This window comes from Lissotriton vulgaris, chromosome 2_1, assembly GCF_964263255.1.
Source record: "Lissotriton vulgaris chromosome 2_1, aLisVul1.2, whole genome shotgun sequence".
NCBI classification, from domain to species: Eukaryota; Metazoa; Chordata; class Amphibia; order Caudata; family Salamandridae; genus Lissotriton; species Lissotriton vulgaris.
Genome location: NC_141687.1, coordinates 1731557467 through 1731576527, shown reverse-complemented (window position 1 = coordinate 1731576527; position 19061 = coordinate 1731557467). Strand labels below are relative to the sequence as shown.

The following is a 19061-nucleotide window of genomic DNA, read 5'->3' as shown; positions in this document are numbered from 1 at the left end:
TTCTATCTTTATTACTGGAGCAATCTTCCTTATTACAGGTAACAAACCACTGGTGGCATTGGATGGGGACCCCTTGCCTAGTTGCATATTCATCATGAACAAGTCCTGTGTGTCCAACTGGCAATCCATCCATTACCTGTCTCCATGATTATCATGTCTTCACTGCAACTGTGTTGTACTGTACCTTGCTCATCTCTACACCACCGATGTTCAGCTAAGCCTTGACTTCAAATCCACCTCTATCTGTCTTATGCTGTTCCTCAGTTCAGTACCAACTTTGAGCTAAGTCTTAACTTCTCATCCATCTCTACATAGAGAATCATAAGGTTTCGGATGCTAACTTCCTTTGCAGTTCGAGTACAGAAGGCCCACTATTCAACAGAGGGGACACTAGTAATGTCCTCTTGAAAGCTTCTTGGTTGTTGATGTTACTTAAAGGATCAAGCGAAACACTGTGAAATAAATAACATATCTTCTGCACAATACCCTTTTAGATAAGTAGTTTAGAAACATATTACAAAGTGCTAGACACCAGCTATTATAGGAGAGAGCTTAATATGGCTGCTGAAATCACCCCTCTGATAAGTTTTGCACATTCATGAGATGAACCTCAATACTTATGCATGCACCCTTTTATCATGAATACGCTGTAAATATTTGTAAATGATTTCATAAAGTGCTTTGGTTTGCTGCATCTAGTGGAATGGGAAATAGTTTATCATGCAACATATTTGACAACATTCACCCATTTTTAGGTCGCACTAGACAGCACAGCTGTATTTCCAAGACCTGCTGTAAATGGTCTGTGGGCATCAAGTTCATCCCCTTACTTGACATTGCTTGCTATTTGTCTATGTCAGTGTCCTTCAAAAATCCATGCTTGCTAGAGGGCAGCTTGCCTCTTTGTCCCTTCTTTTTCTCTTCCGTTCCTCCCACAGAGCAGAGACTTAGTACTGTCTCATTCCACTATGATTCTTTATCTGTTCTTTTGAGGACTATTGTTTTGCTTAGATTCCTGCTCTGTTACTGTTTGTCTGTGTTCAACTTCAGCTCCCTAACTGCTTACATTTAAATATTGTTACTCCTGTCTCCTCTTCATGCCACAGTTACATTCTTGCTTCTTCCCATTAATGCTTCCTCCCTTCATGTGCCTCAGGCTCTGTTGCTTGTATTTTATTTAGGCTTTTTGCACTTGTAGATGTTTGCCGTCTGTTGGGATTTTTTTGGTAGGATGGTTTGGTTTGGGCATTTTTTTTAAGGTGGTTTGGGATTGTTTTCTTTTCCCTGCCTGCCTCTGCTCACTTCTCATTTCCCTGTCCACTTAATTATTCCTGTGCTCTCCTCCCACACCCCTCCCACAATTGTCCTTGTGTGGGCCCCCACCACCTCTCCAATACTGATCGATGCTTTTTATTTATTCTATTGTGCATTTTAGGGCAAAGATTTCCCCACATTCCCAAGATGTCAAACCGAAGCCTAAGTTCGAACGCGGATCCCCAGCTCCGAAGTCTGCAGCTCTGACTGATGAGCCACGTCCTCACCCTCTGCAGGCTGCTCACATTAGCAGCAGCTCGCTCTGCGGGCTTTTTGTTTCATTTAATAGTGCTTTCCATAAGCACCAGTTACATTACACATTTACAGTTTCATATTTTTTGTAGACACAGCAGCTCAGGACATTACTTAAATGTCTTTAACAGAGCTGCCAATTAATGTCCTTGTGTCTACAAAAAATATGAATATGTCATTGTGTAATGTAACTGGTGCTCGTAGAAGCGCTACGCAAGTGAAGGCTTTGCTTTCACTGCCTAATGCTGCTAGCTTGAAATGGTCACCCCAGCAGCACTTTCCACAAGCACCAGTAACATTGCAGAATGAGATTTTCATATTTTTTGTAGTCCCGGAGAGATTAATCGGTAGCTCAGGACATTACTTAAATGTTTTTTAACACAGCTGCCTATTAATCTCCCCGTGTCTACAAAAAATATGAATATGTCAGGTCTCACATTTGCTAGAGTTTAAGCTATTAGCATTGTAAATGACAATGCCTTTTATTCTGTTTTAAAAACCAAAACATAAATAAAAGGCATTGTCATTTACAGTGCCAATAGCTTAAACTCATGTAAATGCGAGACCTATTGCATTGCAAATGCTTATTCAGTTTGCAAGCAGATCGAAATTCAGTTTTAAAATTTAGCAAAATCATCGCCAAAAATATGCTACTGCAGCACTGCCAAGTATTAGTCAGCTGGGGTTAGAATAATGCATTTTGAATAAATCCTGGCATTACAGCAGTGTCCGAAATGTAACATGCACAGGTAAGCTCAGCTGCCATCTACTTTCTTTACAGAATTCAGTGCTTAATTTGTGCCGGTGCTTTCTGGTGCTTTGCACCAGCACATAATTGTCAGGGCCGGGTCTACACCTCAGTCCCACTCCCACTCCCACCTCGCATTAATGACTCGACTACACGTTTGTTTTGTATCACAGTAAGTAGAATTAATTTACTTTACGAAGTGCCTGTGGTCTAACACTCTAGTGCTGCACCCGTGACAAGCAGACCCACGTGGCCCCCGGGGGCAGAGATGAGTAAGCGCTGCGTCGCACCCGAGTGCAGGAGAGTTACACTTGCAGCGGGACGAACTACCCCCTCTCTAAGAATAAATAAGTTACTTCACAGTGAGCCCCTTCTCTGTGCATTTGTCCGCCGCCATTACACTACACTGCCTCCTGAGCCCAGTGAATTTACTTTACAAACTGCCTCCTGAGCCCCGGTGAAGAGTGCTGGTGCTGCTGAGCCTGCAGCCGATAAATAATGCATGTCACAATTTCCTGTCAGATAAGTGTTGTCAGTGGGCGGGCACTGTTTGGGCTGGATATGGTTCGGTAGGGTAGGGGATGAGGCAGCTGCGCTAGAGTGCGTGTGCGTAACGTTTTTCAAAATTCCATGTCACACGCACTGACGCACTGCATGAGTCACCGCCTGGAAGTTCAGTGCCTAAACAACGTCCAGAGCACTATTTTTGAAGCAGGTGCAGCCAGCGTGTGGTACTGCACTGTGTAGGAGAAGGCCTCGTTCTTCTATAACGGCAGAGCCTGCAACCTGAGTAACCCAGTAAGTAATCACTACAGCCAATGCAAGGCGCCACCCCCCTTCGGGGAGTGGCGTCGTTAGTGGTAAACAGAAGGGCCGACCCGGCTGGCTTTTCACTTCCGGGTCAGACGACCCGGAAGTGGACTTAGGCGTAGGCCAATGGAATTGGGGCTTATTAGCGCCCCGGAAGTAATGTGGGGGCGCGAGGCTTAAAAGCCTGCGTCCATCTTAGGGTGACCTCTTTGTCCACTGACCACCCTGGGAGCCGGACGTCCGCGAAGAAGACAACAGACATCGCGGGACCATCGCGCAGAATCAGGCGAGGGTCAACCCGACTCGAAGGCAGGTTAGTGGGCCGTGCAGTGTGTTGTGGGGCACGCGCTTTGCATAGAGCGTGCGAGTGGTTTAAATGCAGCTATTAAAGGGATGCGCGCGTAGAGGATGCGTGCGTGTTTCCTTGTTTGTTGAGCGCGTGTGTAGTCCGGGCGCGCTTTGAATGGGAATGTCCGAGGCTGGTTAGCGGAGTGGTGAGCGCGCTCACGCGTATGCAGCGGGGGATTTGTCTCTTTGCGGGGTGTAAGATTCCCGTAGTGCGCCTTTGTCCCAGCGCGGGGATCGTTTTAATGACACGTATTTGGGCGGCATGTGAACGGGGTCCTCGACGAGCGTGCATGCGAATCCAGCGGTGGGGGAGTCGCGACGAGAGGCGCAAGGATCCCTCTAGCGCCGGTTAATTCTCTGGGCGCTAAGTGGGGCACTCATTGGAATCAGAGAGCCTTGGGAGTCGTGGTCTGGCACAGTGCAGTTACATAAAATAAAGAAGGTTTTGAATTACTATTTAGCAGAGGGAGTCTCGAATTAAAGCATAACTTGGTACAATGTAGTAGCTGAGTAACCATAACCATAAACGAGCATGCTGATGGCCATTTGTAGTGGGCAATTTCAGCGCTACTTGTTTCATGCTGGCAGTGAATGATGATAATTAGGGGTGGGCATGCCATAATGAGGTGGGTTAAATAAATGACACTCGGGGGAGCAGAGGCCCTCACTGAACATTAGCGCAATCCCTTGTTTCCTAATGAAAGAAGGCGGGAAGGAGTATAAGTGGACAATCGGGGTCTGGGCCAACACACCCAAGGGAACAAGCGCAGCGCGGGGAAAGAAGAACGCAGTGGAATGGATGCTAATATTTGTGCTTAAGAAATTAATGCTTGTTCTCTTTAAGTGCAGGATGCCGCCGAAAAAGTCACGAAAGGGTAAAGAGCCCGCAACAAAAAGTGATGAATACCTCGGTTTTACGAAGCTGTTGGAATATACCAGAGAAAAGGGCATGGATTGGGTCCTAAAGAACATGCGAGAAGGGATTAGAGCTGATGCTAACCCTCAGGAAGAAAGAGGGAGAGGCAAGAGAGCGAGACGTACGCCGGAGAGGTTTAAAGAGACGACAAAGGGCAAGCGGCACAGGGCGCCTCAGCCCCGATCAGCATCACCAGGTGAGGAGGAGGTGCTAGAGACAATAGATTGCAATTTACCCGCAGAGAAAGACCGGGATGGTATGGAGGGACAGAACAGTACTGCTATGCCTACGCAAATAGGAGGGGTCCCCGTCACTCATGTGGGGGCACCCTGTTCTCAGGGTACATTACCGTCAGTAGTGGCGCAACCAGGTAGTGGGGTGTCGCAAGTGTGGGTGCAACCCGGGGGGGGTCGCACAGTTACCAGGGATGCAATTATACGGTTCCCATGGGCAAGCTATTGGTAATGGCCCCATAAGCTCGATGATCCCCGCCATGACGTACCCAACAGGAGTGGGGCCCGTAATGATGAATGCGTTTTCAAATTTAGGGTATCCACCACAGACATCAATAGGTAACATTAGTGCTGATCTTTCCGTTCCCCATAATAGTCAGGCGCCTGGAGGGGCAGGGGGCCAACAGGCGGCTCATCCACTGTTGCCATTCAGCCCGTTAATGTTTGGCTCATCCTCGATGACCCTATCGCCATCCACGGGGATCACATGGCACGTGCCGGCAGAGGTAAAAGAGAAAATACTTAGAGGTGAATATATTGATGTGTTTGACCTGATTAATGCAGGGGTGGCGGCAGGGAAGTCAAAGGGTGCGAAAGAGGGCGAATATAGCCAAAAGAAGTCTTGGACAGAGTGGTCCATGAAAAATTGGATAACAGGATTTGCCATTTATGCCGCAGTTATACTGGAGAAATATCCGATCTTAGGTCCTCAAATGATGAGTTATATATCCCTGATTCATGGTGCCGCAGCTGAATTTCCAGGACTGGGGTGGTTAAAGTACGATAAAATGTTCAGGCAGATGAAAGCAGTTCATCCAGGTATATCATGGGATCAGCGTGAGATCAATTTATGGCACACAGTTTTTTATTCCTCACCCTCAACGTCTAAGATTAGTGCCCCTGCTCAGACTCAGTCCTTTTGGAGTGACAAGGGAATCAGCGATAAAAAACAGGCCTGCTGGCAGTTTAACAGAAACGAGTGTACTAGGGGGGCCTCATGCAGGTTCAAACACTGCTGCTCATACTGCGGTGGCACGTCCCATCTGGAAATCAGATGTTTCAGGAACAATGGAAATCCTAAAGAACAGCCCACCCAGGCTACCCCAAAAGGGAAGCCACCCAAAGCTTCCGACAAGGCTCCCAACTCCCATTAAACGTCATGTTTTGACACACCTCCTTAGTAAATACGACAAGCTCGAGGAGGCACAATTTCTTCTTCAGGGCTTTCTTTACATTTGGTTTTCGAATTCCATCTTCTGCATCCCCTACTACAGTCCCGCCTCGCAATCAAAGCTCTGTGCTCCAGAACATGGAGGCGGCGCGAGACAAGATCATGAAAGAAGTCTCCTTGGGGCGAGTTGCGGGGCCTTTCAAGAACCCTCCGATCCCCGATCTGGTCTGTTCACCTTTAGGTCTGGTGCCGAAGAAAGAGTCGGGTAAATTCCGCCTTATACACAACCTATCAAGCCCGGCAGGGTTATCTGTCAACGATAATTTAGACCCGGAGTTGTGCACAGTGCGCTATACATCTTTCGACACAGCCGTTGAAAAATTGCAGGGTCTAGGTGAAGGTGCCTTAATGGCCAAGGCGGATATCGAGTCAGCATTTAGGTTAATCCCCGTTCACCCAGACGATGCTAGGCTGTTGGGTTTCACTTTCGAGGACAACTACTTCATAGACTTGTGCATGCCCATGGGATGTTCTATCGCTTGCGCGGTTTTCGAAACCTTTGCAAGGTTCCTAGAATGGGCGGTGGAACAATTCCTGACCTCTGACAAATCACATGCAGTAGTTCATTACCTGGATGACTTCTTATTCATGGGCCCCAGGGGTTCCCAGTCCTGCAGGAAGGCCCTGCTGGGCTTCCAACACGTGGCTGGAGCCCTAGGGGTGCCTTTGGCGGCTGAGAAAACGGAAGGCCCAACGACATGTCTGACGTTTTTGGGCATTGAAATTGACACCAGGGCAGGCATGTGCAGGTTGCCAAAGTCAAAGGTGGATGCATTCAAGGCGGCAATTGATAGTTGTCTGGGAGCAAAGAAAGTAACATTACACCAATTGCAAGTCCTCTTGGGCCAACTGAACTTTGCCTTGCGGGTCATACCAATGGGCAGGGATTTCTCCAGGAGTATTGCAAGGGCAATGTCTGGCCTGCGGGCTAAACACCACAGAGTTAGGTTATCATCTGTGGTGAGGGATGACCTGATGATTTGGTCGTGTTTCTTGCAGGAATTCAATGGCTCTGTGCTGTGGCGGGCCGCTAGCACTTCAAATGCTGATCTGGAATTGTTCACTGATGCTGCCGGAAGTATTGGCTTCGGAGCAATTTTGGGTTCCAAGTGGTGCATGCGGCACTGGCCTGATGACTGGGTAGACCGAGGTCTGACTCGGAACATTTCCTTTCTAGAGTTGTTCCCCATAGTGGTGGCATTGCATCTGTGGGGGGAGATGCTATCGAACAGGCACATTGTATTTTGGTCTGACAGCATGTCAGTAGTGATGGTGATCAATAACCAGAGCGCAACCTGCGCATGGGTGCTTCGTCTGTTAAAGAACTTGATCATGAAATGTTTGAAGCACAATGTCCATTTCACAGCTAGACATGTTCCCGGTGTGGAGAATAAAGCGGCTGATGCACTGTCTTGTTTTAAGTTAACAGAGTTCCGGGCACTTTGGCCGCAAGCAGAGTCGACAATGTCAGCCTTTCCAGCGGAGCTATGGAAGCTTGGTGCCCCACTGCCTCCGAATTGATAGCAGCATCCGTGGCTCCCAAGACGAAGAGTATGTATCAAAAATCTTGGGAATGTTACATGTCGTTCTTAAGGGGAGCGGGACTGGTGGAAGTTTTTGGGCCGCAGAGCGTGTTAGGGTTCATTGTACAACAGAAGGAGAAAGGAAATTCGGTGGCTTGTATGAAAAGGCAATTATCAGCGATAGCATTCTATGCTGGTTTACAGGGAGCCCCTGACCCAACGAAAGATCAGAGAGTAAGAAGGGCAGTGAAGGGTTGGGAGCGCTTGGTACCTGGGGCAAAAGACTCTAGAAGGCCTATAGATGTAGGGAAATTGGTAAAACTCCTGGACACATTGCCATTGGTTTGTTTTTCACCATATGAGACGCAACTATTCAGGGTGGCATACGTGTTAGCTTTTTGCGGCGCTCTAAGAATCTCAGAATTACTCCCAGCATCGAAAACAGATAGTGAGGGCGGACTAAGGTGCTCCGACGTGATAGAATCAGTCGATGTACTGAGACTCAGGGTGCGAAGGTCGAAAACAGACCCTTTAGGTAGAGGGTCTTGGATACAACTGGGTAGAGTAGAGGGGGAGTCTTTCTGTCCAGTTAGTCTGATGAGAGAATTCATGCGAGTCAGGCCCCGTGGGGCTGATGATAGAGTGCTGATTCACATGAATGGGCTGCCCCTCACTAAGTTCCAATTTACAAGGGTGGTTAAGTTGGCTTTAGCAAAGATGGGGGTCGACCCTTCCAATTTTACATCCCATTCTTTTCGCATCGGGGCAGCAACAACAGCTGCGGGCCTGGGGTTACCCGAGCAGGCGATTAAGAGGTTGGGTCGTTGGAAATCTGCTTGTTACGAACGTTATGTGCGTCCACAGTTAGTTTAACAGCTGTATCATTAATGTTCTGTCCACCTTCTGCTTCATATCGTCTCACCATGTCCCTTAATGTTTGCTGTAGGTACCTCCCCTAGGAGAGTCCAAATATGTTGGTGCGGCCATTCCTTTATTCGCAGGGCCGGAGCGATCTTCAAGGAGACGCTCGACAAAAGGGTGCATATGGTGCAAGGATGTGATCATCATTGGGTGGGGATAGGCGGCCAGCTCCTAGCCGATGTCCCCAAGGATTTAAAGGCGGCATTGGCCAAGGGCATGCCATATCCGGATGTATTTGTGTTGCACTGCGGTGGCAACAATATGATCCCAGCAGGAAGGAGAGGAGTGAAGGAGTTTTTGTTTTCAACTTTAGCAGCGGTCAAAAAGATTTTGCCCGAGGCTATGCTACTGTGGTCTGAAGTCATCCCGAGGTTGGTATGGTCGCGGGCCGCACCCACGAAGGCAGTTAATAAATCGGTAAAGCGGTTAAATCAGGCGGTGGCAAAGATCTTGCGGAAGTCCAGTATAGGAACTATCCGTCACAAGCTGATACAAACGTCCAGGCCGGATTTGTATGCGGAGGATGGAGTGCACCTGTCAGAGTTCGGGCACCAAGATATTTTTAGAAACAATCTGAGGAGCTATCTCCGAAGCTCTCGAGCGCGGGGGGGAGGTCGAGCCCGCCAGTAAGCGCCTCGCCCTGTGGCGGGGTTTCCGGACAAGAATAACACGGGAACTTCTTGTCCAGTGACAGTTCTTTACCTCTGATCAGGTTTCTTAGAAATCATCATGGACTCCGGGCTGGCGGGGGAGTTGAGGCTGACCTGCTGGTGGCCTTGGCTTCTCCAGCCCTACCCTGGAAGCCGCTGGTTGCCCAAGTGGGGGCAGATAATTCACCTGCGGCTCTGTTGACCGGAAGGGGGTTAACGTGAAGAGAGCAGGCTATCTGGGTTGTGGCCTGCTGGCGCAGCCCTGAAGTTAAACCAAATGCTCATTGGAGAATGGGCGGTAAAAGACTATACATGTAAATAAGTGTGCGTTTTTTAATGCTGTGATATGAAAAATAAGTTGGATTTTAAATAAAGAAGAAATGCGGTCAATGAAGTAATTGACCAGTGAAGTTAATTTTAATAAACATACGCACTGCAGAAAATCAAGCAAGACTCCCGAGTTTAATTGTTCTAAGAGGCCTCTTGTCGATGCATGCATGGGGTCGGGTGAGAGTGCACTTTGTTTGCCATCTATGCAAGGCGCCACCCCCCTTCGGGGAGTGGCGTCGTTAGTGGTAAACAGAAGGGCCGACCCGGCTGGCTTTTCACTTCCGGGTCAGACGACCCGGAAGTGGACTTAGGCGTAGGCCAATGGAATTGGGGCTTATTAGCGCCCCGGAAGTAATGTGGGGGCGCGAGGCTTAAAAGCCTGCGTCCATCTTAGGGCGATCTCTTTGTCCACTGACCACCCTGGGAGCCGGACGTCCGCGAAGAAGACACCCACCCACCCAACCCTAGATTTAGGTCTTTTGGGCAGGTCAATTGCGGGGTTTCCGGACAAGAATAACACGGGAACTTCTTGTCCAGTGACAGTTCTTTACCTCTGATCAGGTTTCTTAGAAATCATCATGGACTCCGGGCTGGCGGGGGAGTTGAGGCTAACCTGCTGGTGGCCTTGGCTTCTCCAGCCCTACCCTGGAAGCCGCTGGTTGCCCAAGTGGGGGCAGATAATTCACCTGCGGCTCTGTTGACCGGAAGGGGGTTAACGTGAAGAGAGCAGGCTATCTGGGTTGTGGCCTGCTGGCGCAGCCCTGAAGTTAAACCAAATGCTCATTGGAGAATGGGCGGTAAAAGACTATACATGTAAATAAGTGTGCGTTTTTTAATGCTGTGATATGAAAAATAAGTTGGATTTTAAATAAAGAAGAAATGCGGTCAATGAAGTAATTGACCAGTGAAGTTAATTTTAATAAGCATACGCACTGCAGAAAATCAAGCAAGACTCCCGAGTTTAATTGTTCTAAGAGGCCTCTTGTCGATGCATGCATGGGGGCGGGTGAGAGTGCACTTTGTTTGCCATCTATGGTGCTTTTTTTCTTGAGCTCCTACATCATTGTTGGTAAACACTTGTAAACCGAGTCTGACAACGTTGTCCCCAGTATGCATAGCTGCCAAGGTTTCAGATTGCTTATGTGTGACATTTACATAATTTCAGTGTAATTATGAGTGACATTTCAGCGACTATGAGTGACACTTTCTCGCAAGCAAAATCAAGCAATGAAGACGAGAGAAACATAAATATCAGAAATGACACCCATTTGAGCAACGAGAATCTCCAAGTAGATCTTAAAACTGCTGTAAATCACCAGAAACTGATGAGCATTAACATAGCAAAAAGCAGTAACTCCCAGATAATCCTCATAAAATACATGTTTTGTGAACATGCCTGGTTCATGTTGGATGAGCTGTGTGCTAGAGAGACATCTATAAACCTTCCAGCCCCCTGCAGTGGCAGTGTGGCAGAATCAGGTACACAGTGTCCTAATCTTGGAATTAGGACAAAACGGGTTCAACACTGGTGTGACAACAAGGGCACAGCAAGCAAGTGCACCCCAGGTCACCAAACGAAGCTTCGTCATCTTGAGGACAGGATGTTAGAAAGGTCCCCAAAATCTTGATGTTTCCATCAAAGTGTAAAACATGGGTTTGGGGCTGAGAAAAAAACTGAATGGTTCAGTCAGAGCATGTGTTTCAGAGCTCTGAGTGCACAGGGCTTTTCACGGTGAGGGAAAGGAGGGATTTCAAGCAAGCGCCCTGTTTCTACAAGTACAGGCAAAGAATCAGAAGAAATGAGACTAAACAAGATATAAAACTATGATGTTTTATTTAATCCAGAAACATGCAAACTACGTGGTTCGAAACAATACGTTTGCCAGTGTAACAAAAAATCTCCTTCCTGTGTGTTTTCTCAACCTCATGTTACAAATAAATCTGATATGATAGTTCTGCTCTTTGAAATCGACTCAGATCCATTCCAGGACAGGCTCAGGGCCTCCGGGAGTGACAGACACTCTGCCAGCCCCATTCCCTCTCATGGACCCGGTTTCCAGCGTGCTTTAAGACCTATAAATCCCCGATATGAGCATCTAAACAATACAGAACATTTTGCCCATTAAACCAAAATTCACCCCAATCTGACACTCGCACATACATCCCATTGCACTACTTCAGTGCTCTCTCACCTGTGCCCCCATGACGTGTGTTCCTGCAATGCCACGATGAGCCAGAGCATCTTTTACCAGTTCGCTGTGAAGAGGATCATGCAAGCTGCAGGCAGTAGTGCTGTAGACTGACTGAAGGTGGCTGTGCTGTTAAGAGGGACGGCCTGCCTGGCTGGTGCTGTGACCCCTCAGTGCCACCGCGCTGACCTGCTCTTTTCGTTCGTGTCCCCCTGATGGCCTTGGTCCGGTCTGACATGTTCTCATTTGGGAGCTATGGTGCAGGCAGGAAGCTGGAGCTTTCATGTGTGCATGTGTCGAGCTCTCTGGGGTCTTATTGGTGAGGGCTGCTTTTCACAGGGCTTGGATCGGCATGAATGGGGGTACTGGGTTTTGATTATTTAGTACTTGCAGCGCCGAGATACTCTTCGAGTGAGTCACGCTAATATGAAAGTTAATTAAAATAACTCGGCCGGCAGGCGGGGAGTCTCTACTGAAGTCTGGTGCTACAAGCACCTGGGGGCTGATGGTGTTGGGGCGGTGTGCAGGGCTTGTGACACTACAGGCGGCAGAATGTGGCCTGGTTTATCGGCGCTCGGATCGCGATTTATCATAAAGGAAATGCCAGTTTATTCCATTTTAAAATGAAAGCGAATATACCGTATTGCACTTACACTTTGCTGCTGGGGTGGAATGCAAGCTCTACTGCAACTGAAACTGGCGGCAAACAATCAGTGAACAACTAACTCTGATTATCACATAGGCCGCGGCAGCAGTCTAACGCGGGGTCATCTTCGGTATGGTCGGGTCAGTGATTATTATAGCCCATGTGGCACACTCCACAGTCCTCCGGCCAAGGCCTCTTGGGTGACAAAATGCTGATGCTAGTGCCGCGGCGACGCCCGCCGGTAATTTAAACACTCCACTGCCTCGTATGAATGCGGACACACCGGGACGTGGAAGGCAGCTACCACGGATCCAGGGCCGGCTCTAGGCTCATGGTGGCCCTGGGCAAGGAGCGTAGGTAGGGGGCCCGGAATAGGTGGTCCGGGCGGGGCGGAGCGCGCAGGCCAGTAAAGAGGGGAGAGGGTCAGGGTGTTTAGTAGTGGAACAGAGCCTGAGGCCGCCAAATCCCTGCCAGGGGCCACCACGCAAATATGTATCCATCCTCAGAGGATTAATATATTAAGGATATATATTGGCGTGGTGGCCCCTGGAGTTTGGTGGCCTTGTGCAGGTGCACAGCTTGCACATGCCTAGAGCCGGCCCTGACGGACCAGACGCAGTGACTGCGCGCCGGTGCGCAGCAGGCTTCCAGTCCCCGCTTCCTGAATCCCGGAGCTGTCGCCAGCTCAGCTGAGCTGCCACAGTGGTGGTCAAGGTGGCGCGCTGTGACCTGCAGCTGTGTTTAGCGCCGGGGCTGCACAGGGGGCCACGGCGGGGTGGCCATAATGCGAGACTGCGTCTCTCGTGCGCCGCAGCCTGCACTGTAATCTCCCGCCGCTTCTGCCACTTCCTGCTTCCTCCGGACGTGACGGCCCTATCCCAGGCCGGCACATCCGGGATTAATCGTGGCCACTGTGGTGCTCCACCGTGATTGACAGCTCTGGGGCTGTATCGACATAGCGGGCAGCCTGGGCTGGCCCCCCTTCAGACTCTGCACAATTTCGCATTAGTTTCCAGGGCAACGCCAACAGACTCGTCGGACTGGCAGAGCAGAGAGATACATTGTAGTGCGGCGCCGCTCACGAGCTCAGAGAGCTCTGCTGCAGTCTAGTTAACTGTTTAGGCACTACTCGGACTGAGAACAGCACTCTCAGACAGTAGAGAGAGCCCGGGTACGGGAGCTGCTGGCGCGCTGGCACAAATGGCAAAAATGCGTGACAAATGCATTCAGTGCGGTGATGCGGATCACCGCACTGAAATGCGTGAGTGTCACACCTGTTGCGTGACGCTTGGCAGGACTGATACAGTATGTATATGGTGGGATGTGGCAGTTAAGTATTTCACAGATCCTTAATTCGTACATTCTTGAACACTTTATCCCATGCTTTTGCAATATAAGGTGCGTGGTTTCAGAATATGAAAACCTATATCTACTCCATTTCAAATCTAAAAAATTAAAAATTGTAATTGTTTACCTTGAATTGTTTTTCTTCGTTTTCACTACTTCAGATTTCACAGGAATCTTGAACAGAACATGTGTTAAAACTCTACTTCTGCAGCTGTTTTCATGTAGTGGCATTCTAATGGATCTAGCTTGTTCACAAGATACTGCATAATATACTTGATGTTAACCCGTTGGCTGCTTCCGCTTTTTTGCGGCAGTGCGGCCGTTTTAAAAAACGGGCACAGTCGCGTTGGCCATTGTGACACATAAGCAATCTGAAAACATGACAGCTGTGTGCATTTTGTATTTATTCATTTATGTTAACTATTACGTGTTTAGAGCAGAGCACCTCCATGTTTTGCGCTGGCCGTTCCCAGCATTCTCGTTTACCTTATTCCATTAGCAACGGATTGTACCTGAGACTGAGGAACAGTGTAATCTCCTAGTTGCACTTGCTAAGCTATAACATTCGTTTTTTAGGCTAGCATGCGGTCATGAATGATCAGACCAATAAGATCAACTTCTGAGCAGTTGCAAATACTCCCTGCCCTCTGTTACTGAGAACTGCAGTCACGCAGTCTGTCTCTGGTAGTGCCCTTCCTTCCATTTTTGGTGCTTTGCAGCAGTTTTGAGATCTTCTTAGAGTTTTCTCATTTCTCAAATGGGTGTAATTTGTGATATTAATACATTTCCCTTGTCTTCCTTGCTTAAATTTGCTCTCGAGAGTGTGTCACTCAGTCATTGAGATATCACTCATAATTATTTTAAAATTATGAAAATGTCACGCATAGCTATCTGAAACCTTGGCAGCTATGCAAAGCTATGACAACTGCATGCCCCAGTTAAACGAAAATCTGGCCCCAGAACATTAATAATACAAATAAATACCAATAACGTGTGCGCTGCCGAGCCCTTGAAGCATTGCTTAAGAAATAATTTCTCCAGGGTGCCTCGAGGAAACATCTACAGCTGCACTGGCTCCCCTCTGTACCAGATGCAGCACGGCACAAGACCCCTGTGTAGGTCTGACAGACAACATAGTCCCACCTTGCGCCTCAGTACCAACAAACTATCCAGGGCTTTGTGGATTATCACAGGATTCCGGGGCATATTACCAAGCAATAGCGATAATTATCGCTAAGCAATAGCGATAATTATCGCTATTGCTTGGTTAGAGACAAAAATTTACCTCTGAGCTGCGGCAATTTGTATCGCAGATAAACCTTGGTATTGCCAAGGTTTATCGCAAATGCGATAAAAATCGTCCGCAATGCATGAATATCACAAAAAAGTCAGTGATATTCATGCATTACCGAGCTAATGCTCTTAGCCATGTTATCCACCTCCCATTGGATAACATGGCTAAGAACTGCTCAGGGCAGGTGCTAGCTTTTGGAGATATTCGCGCTTAGCGCGAATAACTCCAAAAGTTGGTAATAGGAGATAGCGATGTTTGTGACTGTTTCCATTCGCTAACATCTTGACACGTCCACTTTGCATGTCATTAGTGATAAATATCACTGACATGCAAAGTGGGGCCCAAGATGGTCGCTATCACCTACTAGCTGTCTCTAACTGGTGTTAGCGACAGCTAGGTAATAGGGAGATAATTTTATCTCCGCTTTCTTGCCTTTTAAAGCCAAAAAAGCGGAGATAAACCCCCTTGATAATATGCCCCTGTTCCCAGATTCAGGAAAAATATAAGAAGTTGTGATAAAACGGGCCTCATGCCTCTGTCGCCATGAAAGCTTCTTATTTGCTTTCATTGTGGCTCTGTAAATGTGAACACATTTTTCTCTAAATGCTCCTCATTGATCGTCAGCTTGCAGGTGTTTCTAGCTGTTTTCATTACACCCCGTAATGACTTGCTGTTGATTTTGTTAACTTATAAAAAGTGAACTTTAGTTGAATCAGTATGAGTGAAGCTGTAGGACGCCTTGAGAGATGGGCCCATACTGGGAGCGCATACTATTTAGTAAACCTTTCTGAGCAGACATCGTGGGGCAGATTTACAATAACTGGCGCATCCCTGCAGATCAGGAGGGATGCCTCAATTATTTACGAGTCGTTAGTAACCCCTTGCGCCACCATGGATGCACCCCATTTACAATGCGGCACACCACGGCACAAGGGAAGACAGATGTGTGACGCATCTGTCAGCATGTATGTGATGCAGTGCTGGAGTCGTGTCGCAAGCGCAGGCAAATCCAGCACTGCTCAGGGGCATTCTATACTTGCAATGCTGTGTCACTCCTTACGCCTCCTACAAGCAGGCGCAGGGCTTTGACGCAGGATGGGCGTAAACGTGACTCAGTGAAATCTTGTAGATTTCACAGCGTCACTTTTACGGGGCTTCCTTGCGTAGTGCAGGGCTTTACAACATGACGCATCTCCCTAGATGCGTCACATTGTTAATCAATCGCAAAGTGGCGCATAGTTTACGATGCCGCTGCATCACAGAAGTGACGTATAGATGACGCAAGAGGCTTGTAAATCTGCCCGTTTGTTTATAAACTCCAAAGTGCGAAGCTATATAGAAGCAACATGTAAAAAACATCCACAGTGCTTGTACACCATACAGACATCACAACTAAAAAAAAGTAATCATGCACAAAGAACATAATAATAGACACATATAGTAACGTAAACAGACATGGCATGTGGAGTGGTGTGGCTCACTTGTTAGAGGTGGCAGATCCGGAAGCAGAGGACGGCCCTAGACCAGGGTTCATTTCCTGACGCGGCAGGGTCGTGGACCAGGGTCAGCGGACTCGATAATTCTCGCCTCGGTGCCTACTCTAACTAGGGATCACACTCAGCAAATCTGGGCATTAGCTTGCCTCATCTCCACAATGGCCCCCCACATACGCCGGGGATGCCTGGCTCCACCCTGGAGATACCCAGTAGGGTCCATCTCACAGGGAAAGCCAGGACGGGTTCCCCAGCGGTCTACAGCGCGGAGATACCCCATGTGGGGTGATTCATGCGCTTTACAAGACATCGTTACATTACATTACATATGGAACCACAGTTATCATGGATACATCTGTTTGTATATACTGACTGTAGAGTATTTATTCCAAAACCAAGATATGAATGGTAAGAAGGAGCGGTTGTCACCAGAGTTATTTCATATTTTTCAAGGCACACTCCAGCAATACTGTATTAAACTTTCTTCAAGCAGATGATCGGTCACATGTGTACAACGGCGGATATTCATCATGAATCAAAATGATGAGGAGATAAGCCCCACCAATTAATTACTGATTTTGAATTGAATAATAAGCACACCTGCTTTAAAAAAAATATCCTGTGCCTTATAAACATTGATATTTTTCTCAGTGGCAACATGTTAGGAAAACTATAAATTTAGGGGCATATTAACAAGCACCTTATCGCCGCGTTATCGGCACTTTTCTGCCGATAACGCGGCGATATCTGCATCGCCCTATTATCAAGGCAGCGTTAAGTCAATTAACGTGGCTTAAAGCTACGTTAATTGACTTAACGCTGCCTTGGTAATAGGGCTCCTTTCACTAAAACTCATCGTGAAAGGGGGCGTGCAGTAGATGTTGCAGTGGAATAACGCTACAATTGTCCATACAGCCACCTCCAAGACTCAGAAGGAGGTACTCACCTAGCACCTAACCACTGGTTATGAACTTTTCAAAACGTCATTCCCGACTGGAATAACGCTACAATTGTTCATACAGCCACCTCTAAGACTCAGAAGGAGGTACTCACCTAGCACCTAACCACTGGTTATGAACTTTTCAAACATTTAACTTACACAGAGTGCGAATGTTCTCCATTCAAATTCCCGTTCCACCGCAACACCCATTCACTTCGACGCTGCCACCTATTATCAAGAGAGGCGATAATAGGTGGCAACGCCGAAATTAAGAACAGGTCAGACCTGTCCTTATGGTGGCGAAACGAGGAGAAATGCTTCATTTCTCCTCGTTTTTGCTTTTTCCATGTGTGCTGCCTTGTGTAGCACACATGAAAAAAGCAAAATGCCAAGATTTTTTAAATGTACAGGGTGTCCCTTCCTGTACATAAACAAACCCCTTTTTAAAAATGGCAAATTGTAATTTACATGTGTGCTGCATAAAGCAGCACACATGTAAGTTACAAAATGGCATTTAAGCTCTTTCCTGTACATAAACAAACCTTCCCTGCCTGTGCTGGCATTAAGTTATAAAATTTATCACCATCGCAGAGGGAAACGCTAGGCTGCACCACATCATTGGTAATATGGTGCAGCCTAGCATTTTCGAAGTGGCGGTGAGAGGTGTTAAGCCAAGGCGGCTAACACCTCTCTTCGCCACTTTGTTGCTAATATGTCCCCCAGTTCTCACAGATTTGTTTAGTGGCGCCTATTTAACAAAGAGAGCTACTTGTGACTTAATTATTCCATATGTTTATCCATTTCATATTTTATACTAAAAACACACATTTGCCTCTTTGTCTCAGATTAGCATTTTGTATTGTCCCTATTGTGGCTAGAAAGGGGCATATGTTGTCAAGAACAATTTGTACATCAATCCTAAATTTTAAAACGTAGTGGTAATCTATGTACATACTTTTTAATTACATATTAAATCACAACCAATGGAAATATAATACTAAAAGCTTCTTATTTACCGCATGGGTAGCAGCAATCAAGAGGAATCGCTCCAGGTTTCTAAAAAAGAAAGAAAGCAAGACAATAAAAAAATGTGCAAGCAACAATGGCCAAAAAGTAGTACAAAGATCATTTTAATTCTTCTAGTATTTCTGTATTCCTACCCTGGAAATTGTTAGACATGAAATGATAGATTTGGTGTACATTCACAAACAGCATTTTGTAGCAATGTTTAGTTGTACTATATTAGTGTAGTAGTTCAACAATAGTACTGCTAAACGTACTAAAAATGATATTCACAAACCTACATGTGATGGTTCCACCTTTGCAGCTTCTTCTGGGTGAAGAGCTTTACCCTGACTGTGGTTTCTGCACACAAAAGTATATGTTTTAGTAGTAAATGTGGGAGGTACAGAAACGAGTGGTTTGAAAAATGAGGAATACCTAAAACTAAAGTTGAGGGGTAAATAGAGGAGTAAGAACGGGTTAATGGATGGTATGGGAGAGGTTTAGGTAAATACATGCACCCAACAAAAGAGTAAGGCCATTCCTATTCCCAAACTGCAGTTCTAAAGTTACTACAGCCAAAAAGGCCCCAAAGATCTGAATGTGCTCCCAGTTAGAGCTGAAGTTAGTCCAACACCATGAATGATCAAGGTAAGGACTTATAAAAACAACCCCATAAGAAATACTCTTAAATTAAATTAAATCATTTATGTTAGTTTAAACAAATATACATTTAATGTGATGTTAAAAATCGCATTTATAAATAAGGCATAATTTATATGTTATTACATAATGTTAAAATAAACTTCTCTGAGTTAAAAAATAATGCTATATTAGTGTGTTAAATATAATTGAATTACTTCTAATTTAATAT

General features: G+C 46.8%; 1 protein-coding gene across 1 annotated transcript in view; it reads right to left on the bottom strand.

Moving 5' to 3' along the window:
• LOC147733204 (intestinal mucin-like protein) overlaps nucleotides 1-19061 on the bottom strand; it is a 203123-nt gene that overhangs the window by 14739 nt on the left and 169323 nt on the right. Inside the window, exon 12 of the mRNA XM_086956021.1 lies at nucleotides 18202-18241. Within this exon, the coding sequence (XP_086812147.1) occupies nucleotides 18202-18241 (40 nt within the window). The remainder of the gene's footprint in view (nucleotides 1-18201; nucleotides 18242-19061) is intronic.